Source organism: Podarcis liolepis, assembly GCF_965112155.1.
Source record: "Podarcis liolepis genome assembly, chromosome: 9".
Lineage (NCBI taxonomy): Eukaryota > Metazoa > Chordata > Lepidosauria > Squamata > Lacertidae > Podarcis > Podarcis liolepis.
In genome coordinates, this window is record NC_139564.1 from 3982301 (window position 1) to 3999037 (window position 16737).

Sequence of the window (16737 nt, forward strand, 5' to 3'; positions counted from 1 at the left end):
GCCCTGGTCTCATGAGACAGAGCGTTCCACCAGGCCGGGGCCAGTGTTGAAAAGGCCCTGCCTCTGGTTCAGGCTAATCTGATTTCCTTAGGGCCTGGGACCTCTAGGGTGTTGCTATTTATGGACCGTAAGGTCCTCCTTGGGACATACTGGGAGAGGCAGTCCTGTAGGTACAAGGGTCCAAGGCCGTGAAGGGCTTTAAAGGTCAAAAGCAGCACCTTAAACCTGACCCTATACTCCACCGGGAGCCAGTGCAGCTGGAAAAGCACTGGGTGAATATGCTCCCATGGCAGGGACCCCATGAGGAGCCTCGCTGCAGCATTCTGCACCCGCTGGAGTTTCTGGGACAGCTTCAAGGGCAGCCCCGCCAAGAGCGAATTACAGTAGTCCCACTGCCCTCAAGAGGGACTGCCAATTTAGAGGCTTCCCCTAGCCACTTGAAACGAGCAATTAGTCCTACCCCAAGAAATCTGACAAGCCGTTTGTTCTGTTTTCCAGGGAGACGAGGAAGGCAAATTAAAGATGGGCGAGTACCGCATTCGCAGGTATGAAGATCGGGACTACGAAGCCGCCCGCACGATATTCTCCCGGGGGATCAACGAACATGCTCCTGCAGGTTTCCGGCATGTTCTCTCTTGCCCCCAGACCCACCTGTTGCTCCTGGGCGTGCTCCTCACAACTTACCTGGGCACCTCTTCCCTTCTCCTTTCCCTCGGCGCCGTGGCTGTCCTGTTGGCTGTGGGCTGGATTTTCACGAAGCGCCTCTGGGCGGACTATGTGCACGAGGCCCTTGCCACGGACATGAAGGACATCCGCCAGACCTACCTGGTGCCCAAAGACTGCAGCTTCTGGGTGGCAGAGGCTGGCGGCGAAGTGGCGGGCATCGTCGCCGCCACCCACCCAGAAGACCCGTCTCTGCGCGGCAGGGCACTGGAGCTGAAGCGCATGTCCGTGGCAAAGGCGCACCGGGGCCACGGACTCGGCAAGGCTCTCACCAGGACGGTCCTCCTCTTCGCCCAGGAGCACGGGTACAAGGAGGTGGTCCTGGGCACCTCCATGGCGCAGGTGGCGGCCCATCGGACGTACGAGGGTATGGGCTTCCGCAAAGTCAAAGAGATATGCCCCACCATCCTCTGTAAGCTGCTGAGGTTCTACATCTACATCTACCGCTACGAAATCGGAGGATCTCGCTGACACCAGCAACCCAGAGGGGAGCTGCCTTGCCTCATGGAGGAAGAATCATAGAATCATAGAGTTGGAAGAGACCACAAGGGCCATCAAGTCCAACCCCCTGCCAAGCAGGAAACACCATCAGAGCACTCCTGACATATGGTTGTCAAGCCTCTGCTTAAAGACCTCCAAAGTAGGAGACTCCACCACACTCCTTGGCAGCAAATTCCACTGTCAAACAGCTCTTACTGTCAGGAAGTTCTTCCTAATGTTTAGGTGGAATCTTCTTTCTTGTAGTTTGGATCCATTGCTCCGTGTCCGCTTCTTTGGAGCAGCAGAAAACAACCTTTCTCCCTCTTCTATATGACATCCTTTTATATATTTGAACATGGCTATCATATCACCCCTTAACCTCCTCTTCTCCAGGCTAAACATGCCCAGCTCCCTTAGCCGTTCCTCATAAGGCATCGTTTCCAGGCCTTTGACCATTTTGGTTGCCCTCCTCTGGACACGTTCCAGTTTGTCAGTGTCCTTCTTGAATTGTGGTGCCCAGAACTGGACACAGTACTCCAGGCGAGGTCTGACCAGAGCAGAATACAGTGGCACTATTACTTCCCTTGATCTAGATGCTATACTCCTATTGATGCATCCCAGAATTGCATTGTCTTTTTTAGCTGCCGCGTCACACTGTTGGCTCATGTCAAGTTTGTGGTCAACCAAGACTCCTAGATCCTTTTCACATGTACTGCTCTCAAGCCAGGTGTCACCCATCTTGTATTTGTGCCTCTCCTTTTTTTGGCCCAAGTGCAATACTTTACATTTCTCCCTGTTAAAGTTCATCTTGTTTGTTTTGGCCCAGTTCTCTAATCTGTCAAGTTCGTTTTGAAGTGTGATCCTGTCCTCTGGGGTGTTAGCCACCCCTCCCAGTTTGGTGTCATCTGCAAATTTGATCAGGATGCCCGAAGAGAGATTGTGGAAGAGATTGTGGCCTGTTTGCAGACAGGTGCCAACTAGGGAGGAGGGAGAAAGAAAGTTGATCCGATGAGCCTTAAAAGTGAGCCTACCTAACGTGCACTGATTTGCCAGAGATGCACATACTAGCCACTGTTAGCGAAAATAACCAGGGATTTTTCTCAGCTGAAACTCACCAGAACTCAGTTCTGGCACCTCTCAGGTGGATGCCATTTCCATTACAAGAGAACAAGAGTTCATGATGAATTCTGGCACCTCTTTTTCAAAAATAATAGCACTGAAGAAAACCATACAGAAATGCCTCCAATTTTGCTTTGCCAAAAATGTGTCTATTAGGGAGAGGTTCGCAGCAGAACGTTAGTGAATTTTCAAGAGGATTTTCACAATAAATGAATGAATGTGCAAACTGGATATGCCGAGAACTGATGACTGGGGAAATGAAATGAAATGCTTTATTGTACAACTTGTATACAGTGAGATTACACGAGCAGCCCCCCCCCCTCAGCTCTCTTAGTCTTAATTCCCCTTGTTTACTGACGCACACCCACCAAACCCGAAAGTCAGTTGCCCTGTTGTTATCTTTTCATTCAGCAGCCTAACAGCCCACAGATAGAAGCTGTTCTTTACCCTGTTGGGGCAACTAATCATGCTTCTATATCTTCTGCCTGAGGGCAGGAGATCAAGAAAGTGCCAGCCAGGGTGTGAATCATGCCTGAGAATTTTCCTCACTCTCCCGAGGCAACGTTCTTCCGCTATTTCATCCAGTAGATTCACGGGACAGCCCATAATATCTTGTGCTGTATTCACCACCCTCTGTAGGCACTTCCTATCAGATGATGTCAAACCAGCGTACCACACCGTGATGCAGTATGAAAGGACACTTTCTATTGTTGACCTGTAGAAGGAGATCATCAGATGTTGATTGACATCCTTCTTCCGCAATACTCTGAGGAGATGGAATCTCTGTTGGGCTTTCTTAACCACCTGGGTTGTATTGATTTTTCCAAGTCTTCACTGAGATAAACTCCTAGGAATTTAAAGGAAGAGACTCTCCACACAGCCCTCCCCGATGTACAACGGAGCTAGTTCTCCTCTCTTCCTCTGAAAGTCCAACACCATCTCCTTTGTCTTGCTGATATTAAGGTGCAAGTTGTTCCCTAGGCACCATGTAGATATTAGACTCAAACTGACATATTTCATGGACTGGTTGGACACAGAGGAATAGTGAGAGGAACCAGCCGGAAAAACCCCAAGGGAAGAGAGCTCAGAGCCCAGAGATTGGCAATGGGAAGACCGTAAGTGGTCAGAGGGAGAAGATGGGGGGAAGAGGTGGTGTCGGAAGCTGAGGAAGCAACAGGGCTTAGTGAGCGGGGAGAGTCTGTGGCAGAGAAAAGACCAGACTCAGTGGCAGAAGCTGAAGCAGGCATGGGGAGGAGGGAGGCCAAGAGGCAGAGATGGGGCAGAGCCACAGGTGTCTCCCCCTCCTGCTGAGACCAGCTCCCCTCCCCACTGGTCTCCTAGGAGAGGTATGAAAAGGGTTGAGAAGTGGGCAATGTGCAGGCACAGTCTCCGATTGCTTGGAAAATACCCTGGAGAGGAAGAAACTTAGGCAGCCGTGGGGAAGTCAGGACCTTCAGTCTCAGCAACTGCTTCATGGGGTCCGGAGCTGCCGGAGATGAGTTGCTGTGCTCAATTAGGTCCGACACTCCTGCGCAGATCCCGTTTTTGCTAATAAAGTATTAACTCCCAGTTGCTCAGTTTGCTCTTTTCAGAGTCAAGCCGGCGCTTGGTACTGTATACCTGAAGGAGTGCCTCCACCCCCATCGTTCTGCCCGGACACTGAGGTCCAGCGCTGAGGGCCTTCTGGCGGTTCCCTCATTGTGAGAAGTGAGGTTACAGGGAACCAGGCAGAGGGCCTTCTCAGTAGTGGCTCCCGCCCTGTGGAACGCCCTCCCATCAGATGTCAAAGAGATAAACAACTACCTGACATTCAGAAGACATCTTAAGGCAGCCCTGTTTAGGAAAGTTTTAAATATTTAATGCTGTATTGTTTTTAACACTCGATTGGGAGCCACCCAGAGTGGCTGGGGAAACTCAGCCAGATGGGCGGGGTATAAATAACAAATTATTATTATTATTATTATTATTATTATTATTATTATTATTATTATTATTATAGAAGCTGCATTGGCCTCGCTTAACCAGAGTTTGATTCTCTTCTCAGCTAGCAGCTACTGTACTTTTCACTCCATTGGACGCACCGGACCATAGGAGGGGGAGAACAGGGAAATTTTTTTTTCTTGTTCTCCCCCTCTAAAACAAGGTGCGTTCAAGGTACATTCACCAGAGCTTGTGGGGCTGGTGGGGGGGGGAAGCGCTGCTTTCCCCCACCGCCAGCCTCAAAGATCCCTGAAGCCTTTGGAGCGCAGCGCCCCGCTGCCCTGCAGAGGTTTGCGCGCAGCAATCCCCTTCTGCAGGACAGCGGGCTGAAGGCACCGTCCCCAAGCTAGAGCAGCGAGACGGAGCGCTCCGCAGTGCTTCGTCTTCCTGTTCTGGCTTTGGGCTTAGCGGCACAGCCTGCATTCGCTCTATAGGATGCACACACATTTCCCCTTAATTTTTGGAGGGGGAAATGTGCGTCCTATAGAACGAAAAATACGGTAAGTTAAAACCTCGTCAGAGATCCTTCTCCTCTCCCCTTCCCAATTAAGCCACCCATTAGCCTGAGCTGCAGGCCTGCAGGAAGAGCAAAATGAAAGTTATCATCTTCATCACAGGTCCTGAATTCCACAACCAAAGTGAGTTTTGCAAGCTCTTAAGGTTGCTAAGAGACCTCAAGCCTGGAAGGAGAAACACCCCACCGGCTGTGCAATGGTCAGAAGACCTTAATGCCCTTCATAATAATAATAATAATAATAATAATAATAATAATAATAATAATAATTTACTTATACCCCGCCCTTCCCGGTTCAGAAAACCAGGCTCAGGGCGACTAACAACAAATTTTAAACAATTGATGCAACAAAAGCAGCATGAAATATAGTATAAAATGTGAATAACAATAAATTCAGAATTCAAAATCAATTGGGGGGGGGGAATCCATCTAATAAACATTAGATGATCACCAGGTCTAGCTGGCTAAATTGGGCCAGCGAGGAGATGAGGGGAGGATTAGCTGTGGGATCCCAGAGCGGGTAATCTTCATAAAAGGGGGAAGGGGAGGGAAGGAAGGGGAATAAAAGATCAGGCTGAATTCAAATTAAAGGCCAGGCGGAATAGCTCTGTCTTACAGGCCCTGCGGAAGGAAGTTAAATCCTGCAGGGCCCTGGTCTCATGGGACAGAGCATTCCACTAGGTCGGAGCCATCACTGAAAAGGCCCTGGTGGAGGATAGTCTGACTCCCTTAGGGCCCGGGATCTCTAAACTATGGTTATTCATGGACCTTAAGGTCCTCTGCGGGGCAGACCAGGAGAGGCGGTCCCGTAAATACGAGGGCCCTAAGCCACAAAGGGCTTGTAGAGTTGGAAGGGACCCTGAGGGTCATCTAGTCCAACCCCCTGAAATGCAGGAATCTCGTTTGAACATGTTTCTTATAAATGCAATCTCATGTGGATACCAACTTGGAAGCTTTACACCAGGGGTCAGCAACCTTTTTCAGCAGGGGGCTGGTCCACTGTCCCTCAGACTATGTGGTGAGCCAGACTATATTTTGGGGGGTGGGAATGAACAAATTTCTATGCCCCTCAAATAACCCAGAGATGCATTTTAAATAAAAGGGCACATTCTACTCATGTAAAAACATGCTGATTCCTAGACCGTCTGCGGTGCGGATTGAGAAGGCAATTGGGCCGCATCCTGCCCCCGGGCCTTAGGTTGCCTACCCCTGCTTTACACCAATGTGTAAGTTTCAATTCAGGTGGGGTGTTGATGGTTACAGTATTTTTAACCTGGCTGGTAAGTTCCAACCCTCTCTAAACTCCCCACCTCCCTTCTGTTTTTCTCCTCTATTCTTTGTTCAAATCGATTTTTAGAAAACTGAAAAAAGCAGGCCAAACTGAAAAAGTCCTGCTTGCCTGTGAGTCTCTGGAGGCCTCCAGTGCACAGCTGTCAACCGTCCCTTATTTGGCGGGAAAGTCCCTTATCCCAGCACTGTGTCCCGCTGCTGTCCCTTATTGATGATGTCCCTTAGATCTCCCGGGTTTCAAAGGAAGCAGCTCCTCTCCCTCCCTCCCTGCCGGCCAGGGAGGAGGGAGGCTCCAGCTGTGTTGCTTGGCTGCGTTGCTCACCCAATAAGGAGTCTAAGAACGACTGGGGGGTGGAGCTTGCATGCCTTGTGTCGATCAAATCGGCCGCGTTGCCTGGGGAATCGCCTTTGCTCAGCGCTTCCCAGCGGAGAGGTGACGGTGGTTTTCCTTGCTGCATCCCCTTTGCTGGGTTGCTGCGCTGTGGGAACCACTGCTTGAGGCTTCGTTTGGCTGCTGGCTGGGCTTTCTGCCTTTGGCTCGGAGGGGCTCAGAAGTTGAACATACCTGCGCTTGGAAAATCCCTTATTTTGGCTGCTGATCCCTTATTTTCGAGGCTGCTGGTCCCTTATTTTCAAATCTGTAAATTGACAGCTATGCTCCAGTGTAGGATTCTTGGAAGGAGATTTTGAACAGGGGGGACGGACCAGATGAGTTAAACCCAAATGCAGACCGCCTGTCTGGCTCTCTGCACAATTTGATGGGGCAGCCTGGTGTGAGGCAGGACCCAGCCAGCAGCCCATTGTAAAGCTGGCATTTTGAGGTTGGCACACTTCCAAAAGGGGGTTCCTCATGCAGCCTGCTACAAGATCATTTTTAGCTGCGATGCTGCCAGGGATTTTACCTGGGACACTCTGGTAGTAAGCCAGTGTTAAGGCACAAGGGTCCTTCCCTGGCCATGCTCTGGAACGGAAACCCTTCTCCATAATGTCTGGTCCTCCTTGAATGGGGGGGCAGTGCAGGGGCCCCCCAGGCTTGAGCTACTGTGTGGAAAATAGACTTCAGGTCCCACGCTGGCAAGTTAACGCCACGCAGGGCCTCCACTTCCTCCAGTGTGGCTCACAATGCCCACAAGCCTGGAGATTGGGTGGAAGATGGGGGGGGCAAGAGGGCGGGTGCTTGTGTGAACAGGCGTGTCTATGCACCACTCACTTTTTGCTCCGCCCTTTCACTCTCCCCTAAGCAAATGCAATGGTGGGGACGCAGAAGAGGGCCTTCTCAGTGGTGGCTCCCAAACTTTAGAATTACCTCCCTAGAGAACCTAGACTGGCTCCCTCCATATTGTCCTTCCACTGGCAGGTGGAGACTTTCTTGTTCCAACAAGCTTTGGGGAACTGATTGTTTTTTTTAAAAAATATATCAAAGGGCTATTAATGGGGGGGGGGGTTATCTGCACTTTTAAGAGATCTGTATTTTACATTGTTTTAATTCATCTATTTTTACAAACCCTAACAATCCTGCCCATTGTTTGAATAAGATGGCTTGTCCCTTTAAAAAAAAATTCACCCTATAGTATATAAACCTGTGATTGGAAATACCCAATATCTGTCTTTAACATCAGCGGTAACATCTAGACCATGGGAATGTTTCAGCTCTGTTCTTGAGTTTGTTTAAAATCTAAAACAGTTTATCTTGAATTCCTTTATTTGAATTTGTGCGCAACACTAGAATTTTCAGAGCTGAGTCCTCAACTCCTTATTACTGTGCTTTGCTTCCCTTAAGTTGGGCTTTGTCAAAAACTTGCCATTTAGGTTTTCAAACCTTTTTTGTAAATTCAGTATTAGAAACTGTACCTTTGAGTCCTTAATCCTTTATTACTGCGCTTTGCTTCACCTAGGTTGAGCTAGGATTATAAATACTTCAGAATTTTTGGGAGTTTTACCCCCTTTTTTAATTTTGGTCATTTAAGGTTTATGATTTTTCTATTTCCTTCTGAGGAAACTGAATAGTTGAGTGAAACAAGGTTTGTAGCCGGCACCCCATTAAGGCTTTGTTCAATTTTAGGATTTTTTATAATTTTTTCATTAAACTTTTTGATTTTTATTATTTAGTTTATTTTCATAAGATAATATTTCTAGTCGATTCCTTCTCGTTTCAGGGACTTTCACGGTATTTCATTTGTTTTGTACAATTTCTCGGTTCCGTGACTGTCTTTTTTATATGTTCTTGGCTTTTTGCGGTTCATCTGTGTCGTTTCAATTTGTGCAAACCGTCTCGCAAAAAAGGTGGGATGCATTAAAAAAAAGTACCGTATTTTTCGCTCTATAAGACACACCAGACCACAAGACGAACCTAGTTTTTGGAGGAGGAAAACAAGAAAAAAAATATTCTGAATCTCAGAAGCCAGAACAGCAAGAGGGATCGCTGCACAGTGAAAGCAGAAATCCCTCTTGCTGTTCTGGCTTCTGGGATAGCTGCGCAGCCTGCATTCGCTCCATAAGACGCACACACATTTCCCCTTACTTTTTAGGAGGGGAAAAGTGAGTCTTATAGAGCAAAAAAAAAAAAGGTAATAACAATCCCCACCCCAAAGGCACTTTAACTCTCGGCTTTTGAGTCCCTCTTCTCCCATGAACTTGTTTCATCTCAGTTCTCCACCTGTAAAATGGGGACATTTTCACTGCAAAGGCAAACAGCCCTCCTCTGAACAGAAAGACAAAAAGACGATTACCAACCACACTTTTATTATTTCCTTTCAGAGAGGAAAATGCTGCCTTTGCAAAACAGCTTTTTCCTCCTCAAAAATCTCCTTTCAGGTAATGCATTTCATTCCAACAGACCCCAGCTGGGTTAAGAGATAAGGATTTCCCCCCCACACACACTGCCTCACCTTGAGGCTTTTAAAAAACATTATACATTCAGACTGGAAAAAGCTCTCTCGGGAGTCATTTTGGGCAGCTTCCCTGGCCCTATGGGGAGGTCTCTGGAGCGAGTTCTTGCATAGCTTCAGTCTATCTTGGTGGGGCTTATGCAGGAGACCTTCCCACTAGGCCATGCTCCCAAGACCCTAGTGCAAAAGACTAGTTTCCATATAAAGTCATGTTCCCGTGAAGAGGAAGAAGCGGAGTCAACTGTGCTGGGAGGGGAAATGAAGATACTTCTAGTAAAAGTCCTTCCTTTGTGGATCCACAAGCGGGGCTCACCTGGGCAGGTGTGTCGCAGGTTGGAAAATGCAAAGAGGTGGCACATTTTGCCCACCCCCAAACCCAGCGTCTGCCTACCCACCCACCTGCCCACCCTACGGGTGCAATGTGAAAATGGGCTTCCTGTGCTTGCTGAATGAAAATGCCCATAAACAGCCACGTTCTCAGAGATAGATGGGAGCACAGCCGAAACTCAACTCCCTGGGGAAAGTCCAGAGGGCCTGATAGAAACATCCAGAGGGCCACATTCGGCTCCCACTCCCCACTGCTTCAAAGGCAGTCTGCCCCACCTTCCACGGCGGGGAGATAGCAGGGGGCTTTGGGAAAGATGAGTTTCCATCCAGCCTCGCTACTGCCCTGGGCGGGACGGAATGAATTTCATGGGGAATTAAAAAATCCTGGCCAAAACAACCCAGGCGGTTTGTGCCGATATCAACAAAGCAATAGATCACCTGCAGTTCATCCCACGACTAGGGGGAGAACCACTATGCACCTTTGAAGCACATGACTTCCCCCAAAGCATTCTGGGAACTGTAGTTTAAGCACCCTGTAGGTCTGTCAGCGGGGGAACTACAGTTCCCAAGGGTCTTTGGGAGGGGGAGTTTTAAAACGTGGGCAGAATGCGCTTCGATTGCCTGGTGTGTGTCTGAGCTTGCTTTTCAGAGCCGGTTGCAAAGACACCCTTTTTCCATGGGACGGGCAGTCGAGGTGAAAAAGTAGAAGCGTCCAGACTGGGTGGGGGGCAACCCCGGGTTCAGAAAGGCGGTCTGACCCCCACTTGCGAGCATGTGAGCAAAGGGTGTCCAATAGCAGGCTGGAGATCAAGTGACGAGTCCTTCCACTATGTGCACAGAAGCCCTTGACACCCACAGGCGACCCCCCCCCAAAAAAAACCACACACCCCCATCCCCAGTCCTGATATGTTGGGCTGCTGCCTGCAAGAGAAGAACATTCACGGCTGTCGGAGCCCCCGCTAAGAGAGGGAGGGGCGTCTCCAGACGTATTTTGACCTTTGGGGGCGACGGCAAGCGTTTCTGCCGCGCCCCCGCCACGGCCTGTCGTAGGGGTGGGCTCTTTCGCGTTGCTCGTGGGGGCGGTACTGTATGAACTCGGGGTGCCGCCTTCGCCAATCTCGCCTGGAGCGCCCAGCAATTGTGGGAATAGGGGAGCCGTCAGGGTGGTTTTCTGGAGGAAAACGAGAAAGGGGTCAGAGTGGGGAAGCAGAGCAGGCACAGGAAGTAAAAGCAGCAGGAAAACCCAGAATCAGCTGCACAATTGTGTGAGCTTAGGATGAAGCCCTCTAGAGACTTTGGAAATGTATGTACCACTTTCAGCAGCTGAACTGGTTACCAGTCTCTGTTCTAGGCGGGGTAGATAAAAATCAATGGTTTTTTTTAAAAAAAAATAGGATTTTTAAAAATTTAAATCGGATTTTAAAAAAATAATAAAATGCTTTGGATGGAAAAACTAAAGATCAAATGCTTTTGGAGAAATAAACTTTCTAAAGATAGTTTTCTATGTAAGTTACATTATAGTCCAAAGGCTATACATCAGGAAATAAGGATTTGTTTTAAGTTTTTCATTTGTGCTAAGTCTAAGTCGTTTGGAGTTTTTTAATCGTTTAACTGCATCTGTTAACAAACATGGATACATATGCTACAATGCTATTGTTTTAGTTAAATAAATTGTTTAAATTGTTTTTAAGTAAATGATTATTTTTCTCCTTTCAATGAAATACAGCAGAAAAGTTGTCCAAATATTAAACCTCACAATAATTAACTTATTAAACCTCACAATAATTTCATAATTATCTGTCTATGCATTTCTAATAGTATAGCCAAATCAGTAATTTTTGATATAACTGTAAAATCTACTCTGAAAATTTATTATTCCAAAAATGAAACCTTCACCTGGTCGTAAATATTAAAGATTATACCAGCAAGAATGAGTCTTTCTGTAAGAAAATAATGTAAATAAAGTCTTACTGATTAGTCGTTTAAATCAAATCCACCCTGGTTCTTGGGACAACTCCAAAGTGCTGACAGTTCCCTTTCCAGCCCTAAACAGCTTGGATCCAGGATTCCCTAGAAAATCATTTCCTCTCCCATGCAGAGAGGGCCAGTTGATGAAGAATGCAGGGTCTTTTTACTGGTTGCACCCAGATTCTGGACTACTTTGCCCTCAGGAGGCTCAACTGGCCTCCTCCATTACTGTTTTGCTGGCAGGTGAAAATATTAGTATTCAAGGTAAGGAATTCCTATTTTATGTCTTTGCTTTATCTGCTGAACCTCCTCTCTTATATTTATGGAATGGTAACTGTATTCTTATGGAACGCAGGTGGCGCTGTGGTGTAAACCACTGAGCCTTGGGCTTGCCAATCAGAAGGTCGGTGGTTCGAATCCCCGCGACAGGGTGAGCTCCCATTGTTTGGTCCCAGCTTCTGCCAACCTAGCAGTTCAAAAGCACGTCGAATGCAAGTAGATAAATAGATACCGCAGGAAGGTAAACGGCGTTTCCATGCGCTGCTCTGGTTCGCCAGAAGCGGCTTAGTTATGCAGGCCACATGACCCGGAAAAATTGTCTGCGGACAAACGTCGGATCCCTTGGCCAGTAAGGCGAGATGAGCACCACAACTCGAGAGTCGTTTGTGACTGGACTTAACTGTCAGGGGTCCTTTACCTTTTAAACTGCATTTTGTCATTGAGTTTTAATGTTTTAAGCTGCCCCGAGCGATGGGCAGGATATAAATCTCTCTCTCTCCCTCCCTCATTTCTGTACAGTTGTACCTCTGCTCCCGAATGCCTTGGGAGTCGAACGTTCCGGCTCCCGGGTGATCGAAAACAAGTGGTGAGTGAACTTTTTTTGGAAACTGAACATCCATCGTGGCCTCTGTTATTGTTTCCAGCATGCCCGCGCAATCGGAAACCAATCAGAAGCCGCGACTTTGTTTCCAAACATTTCAGAAGTCAAATGGACTTCCGGAACGGATTCCGTTCGACTTCTGAGGTACAACTGTGTATTCTTTCCAACAAATATATGCCTATTTGCGCAGCTTTCCCCCTGATAAATGCATCTCTCTACACAGTATTTGGAAAGCTGCATCCAAAATTTGGAGAAGTGCAAATTAGAAAGGATAATTGTGTATTAAATGTAAAGGGACCCCTGACTATTAGGTCCAGTCGTGGCCAACTCTGGGATTGTGGCGCTCATCTCGCTTTATTGGCCGAGGGAGCCGGTGTACAGCTTCCGGGTCATGTGGCCAGCATGACTAAGCCGCTTCTGGCGAACCAGAGCAGCGCACAGAAACGCCGTTTACCTTCCCGCCGGAGCGGTATCTATTTACTTGCACTTTGATGTGCTGTCGAACTGCTAGGTTGGCAGGAGCAGGGACTGAGCAACGGGAGCTCACCCTGTCACGGGGATTCGAACCACCGACCTTCTGATCGGCAAGTCCTAGGCTCTGTGGTTTACCCCACAGCGCCACCCGCGTCCCATAATTGTGTATTGGTCCACAACAAACTGGTTCAAGAAGTGGAAGTTAGTTTCTCGTTAGAACGCAAAGAGAACCAAACTTGTGTCTCAGCTCTAGCTGACGACACTGAGCCGCACTCTGTGCAAGGCAGGTTCCTATGTTCCCCTCTAACATTGGCTCCCTCTCCAGTTGCACAGGACCCCAATGCTCCTAGTCCATATGAGAAGAGCCTGCTGGCTCAGAAGCCCAGGAACTGATGAGGAGCCCAATTGTGGGACGTCCTTCTACTTTGGATTCCCCTTCCTCCCCTGGCCCTTTCCCCTCTCCCCGTTCCTGGCAAGCAAAGCCTCTCTTACCACCCACCCCTGCCCTTTGCTCATCCCCACCCCCACCCTTTCGGGGCTGCTGCCAAACCCCTTCTCATCCGTCCTCCTCTGCCCTCTAAGGAGACAACTCTTCCCAGGTGTATCGTGATAACGGATCGTGTTTGGCTTTGCTGAACTCAGATTGTTGCAAGCAAAGAACCAAGTACTTGCAGATTAAGTTACATCATGCAAGAGAGTGTATTGTCCTACATGCCTAGAAATGAAATTCCTGTGAATCTGTTGTCTAAGGTTGTTAACAGAGAACAACTTAGGGTTTATGTACAGCGGTTGCAGTTGGGTTAAAACACAGGTGATACAGGTTACACGGAAAGGGGGAGGATGTTAGAATATTCCGTTCCACCTTAAGAGGAACAGACATGATTGTTGTATGTCACATGTCTGTTTACACTCCAGCGCAGCTTGCTGGGAACTTCCGTTTGTGTGTATAGCTATTGCTTTTGCTGCTTGCGCTTGGACACAAAGGGAGAAGATATGTTTTTCCTTTGTCCTGATGTATGCTGAATAAACTACCTGTAGATATGCTCTCACAGCCATCTCCTGTCACCTCTGTTTGCGCAGTGTTATTTACTCGGCTGAGTAGAGCGTGCTCCAGCTTCTGAAGCTGTTTCATGCTGAGCCAAGGACAAGAGATCGCCCGGCTTACTGGCCGGTGGGCTGGAGCCAGCTGGGGGCTTGCCAATTGCCGTTTCCTTGGATGCATCCCAACAGTGGGCTCCTAAACGTATCTCAGAGGGACAACGGTGGTTTGCAGGGACATACCTGGGGAAAAAGGGCCGTTCCAAATCCCACCCCTGTGGCTGAAGGAACCATTCCGATGGTCATTGAACTGAAGGTCAGGAGTGAGCTGTCCATCGTTGGGTGGATAGTCGTGACAGTCCAATCCGCCCCCTGGCCCGTTGTCGTATGGATTGCTGTGGTGTTCAAACGGCGGGTGGGCAGGAAGGAGCCAGCCATGGTGGGGCGAGGGGTCCTGGGGATTGTATTCGAATCCAGCCACAGGTCTGTTGCCATAGGGAGCACCATAGCTGTCAGGGGCTTCTCTGTCCACAAGGAGCTGCCTAATAGGAGCATCACCAGCCGAGAAGTCACGGAACAACTGGGGTGTGGAGGGCAGCTGAGGGGAAGCTGGCTGATGTGTTGCAGTTCCGTTCCAACCAATCCCTGCAAAGTGAGAGGCCATTATTCTGGGGAGGTGGAAATCACACCTGTTGTTCTTTGCAAGAAGCTCAACACCAACAGCAGGCTCTGTGGGATTGGGGCAGCCCCTCTCTTTTTGCCCTCCTTCTCTCTTAATCTCAAGGTCATGGGTTCTAAGCCCCACGTTGGGCAAAGGACTCCTGCATTGCATGGGGTTGGTCTAGATGACCCAAGTGGTCCCTTCCAAAGCTACAATTCTAGGATTCTAGAGCCATTATCCCAAGGGGCACAAAGGATGACTTCCTGGTCACCCACTCATACACAACCCCCCAAAAGCAACTCTCGTGAGTCCCTGGTGGGCAAGCTGCATTTTTCCAAGAGAACTTCCAAATCCACACACACAATTTTGCATATTAACTACAGTGGTGCCCCGCAAGACGAAATTAATTCGTTCCGCAAGTTTTGTCGTCTAGCGAATTTTTCGTCTTGCGAATCACGAAATCCCATAGGAATGCATTGAAAATCAATTAATGCGTTCCTATGGTCAAAAAAAGTCCAAACAAAGCCAAATTTGGTACAACAACAGTTTATTAACTGCTCTTTAAAGTCACACATACTGTAAAGAGTAGTTCAAAAATTGAAGGGAAAATAAGTTAACTTTATAAACAAAACATGTCTTTGTTTTTAGACAAAGGAAACAAAGTCGTGAGACGTTTTCGTCTTGCGAAGCAAGCCCATAGGGAAATTCGTCTTGCGAGGCAAATCGAAAACGGAAAAACCTTTTGTCTAGCGAGTTTTTTGTCTTGCGAGGCATTCGTCTTGCGAGGTACCACTGTACTCTGTTAGTGAGTAGTTAGTGAGTATACTCCTGTCAGTGAGTATACTCCTCGAAAGATTCCAAAAAAAATTGGTTTGTCCAAAAAATTTTGCACATCACTTTGGAAGACAGGCAAGCTAATGCCAGTGTACCAGAAGAAGCAAGGATCACCAGCGTTGAAGCAATGATTCTTCAACATCAATTTCGTTGGACTGGTCATGTTGTGCGGATGCCTGATTATCATCTTCCAAAGCAACTACTCTATTCTGAACTAAAAAATGCAAAGCGTAATGCTGGTGGTCAACAAAAGAGGTTTAAACTGTCTCAAGGCAAATCTAGTATAAACTAGATTTGATTTTTGTGTGTTGTGTATTGTTATCTTTTGATATCTTTTGATATCTTTCATGTTGTTGTTGTGTGGAAAATACTAATTCACCAACAACTGGGAAACACTGGCCTGCGAGCGCTCCAGTTGGAGAACAGCCTTTACCAAAGGTGTCATGGGCTTTGAAGACACTCGAACTCAGGACGCAAGGGAGAAAGGTGCTAAGGGGAAGGCATGCTTGGCAAACCCTCACCGTGATCAACTCCCGCCCGGGAACGAATGTCCCCACTGTGGAAGGACGTGTGGGTCCAGAATTGGCCTCCACAGTCACTTACAGACTCACTTTTTAAAAATCTTACTTTTTACAGTCTTACACGGCTACGAGCGATTGCGAAAGAAGATCCACTGAGATCCAGCGCTGAGGGCCTTCTGGCGGTTCCCTCATTGCGAGAAGTAAGGTTACAGGGAACCAGGCAGAGGGCCTTCTCGGTAGTGGCACCCGCCCTGTGGAACGTCCTCCCACCAGATGTCAGAGAAGAACAACTATTTTACTTTTGAAAGTCATCTGAAGGCAGCCCTCTTTAGGGAAGTTTTTAATGTTTGATGCTGTACTGTTTTTAATATTCAGTTGGAAGCCGCCCAGAGTGGCTGGGGAAACCCAGCCAGATGGGCGGGGTATAAATAATAAATTATTATTATTATTATTATTAAGAAGCAGCAAGTGCAGCCCCAAAACCCCCTTCTCAAAAACTCTTTTACAGCTATAGTCTTCTGGACCACCTGCAATCTCTGCCTTCCATCCAGCTCTTCCCCTGTTCTTGAGCCATATGCTCACCTGTGCCGGACTTCCTCTTCTCAAGCTCGACTCCCCAGGAATCAGCAATGTAGGTCAGCAGGTATCTGGTAATAAAGCGGTGTGCCAAGAAGTTCCAGTGCACCCCGTCTTCAATGCGGAGATGGTCCACAAAGCGGAAGAAGAAATGAAGGTCCAGGACGTCGAACCCGTAGCTGCGGGCGAGGATGGCGCCGTAGAAGTTGGCTTCAATCACGTCCACGGGAGTCGCTTTTTCTACATCCTGCATTTATTTATTTATTTTATTTTATTTCATAGCATGCATACAATGCTTGATTGCGTAAAAAAAATAAAAAAATAGTCCCAAACCGTCTACAAAAAAGATAAAGTTCATCAATAGGAAAAATAACGCAAGACTTTCAAAAAGTTAGACGCGAAAGACTAAAAAAAAAGGGGGGGTTAAAATTCACATCAATTTTCTAAGCATCTGGGTAAGCAAT

At 47.9% G+C, this 16737-nt stretch overlaps 2 protein-coding genes across 8 annotated transcripts in view; one reads left to right on the forward strand and one right to left on the reverse strand.

The window, feature by feature from the left end:
- The first annotated feature begins 498 nt into the window (after window positions 1-498).
- On the forward strand, window positions 499-1270 carry LOC310685955 (N-acetyltransferase family 8 member 3-like). The gene has a single exon (XM_083459108.1). The coding sequence runs from the start codon at window positions 523-525 to the stop codon at window positions 1192-1194; it is 672 nt and encodes a 223-aa protein (XP_083315234.1). The 5' UTR covers window positions 499-522; the 3' UTR covers window positions 1195-1270.
- A 7561-nt stretch (window positions 1271-8831) lies between these two features.
- The window catches only part of LOC310685833 (PC-esterase domain-containing protein 1B-like), a 48507-nt gene continuing 40601 nt past the window's right edge, over window positions 8832-16737 (reverse strand). For all 7 annotated transcript variants that reach the window (XM_083458835.1, XM_083458837.1, XM_083458834.1 and 4 more), the window contains exons 6-8: window positions 16280-16520; window positions 13925-14326; window positions 8832-10492 (exon numbers count right to left, since the gene is read on the reverse strand). In XM_083458835.1, the coding sequence (XP_083314961.1) occupies window positions 10281-10492; window positions 13925-14326; window positions 16280-16520 (855 nt within the window). In that variant the 3' untranslated portion in view covers window positions 8832-10280. The remainder of the gene's footprint in view (window positions 10493-13924; window positions 14327-16279; window positions 16521-16737) is intronic.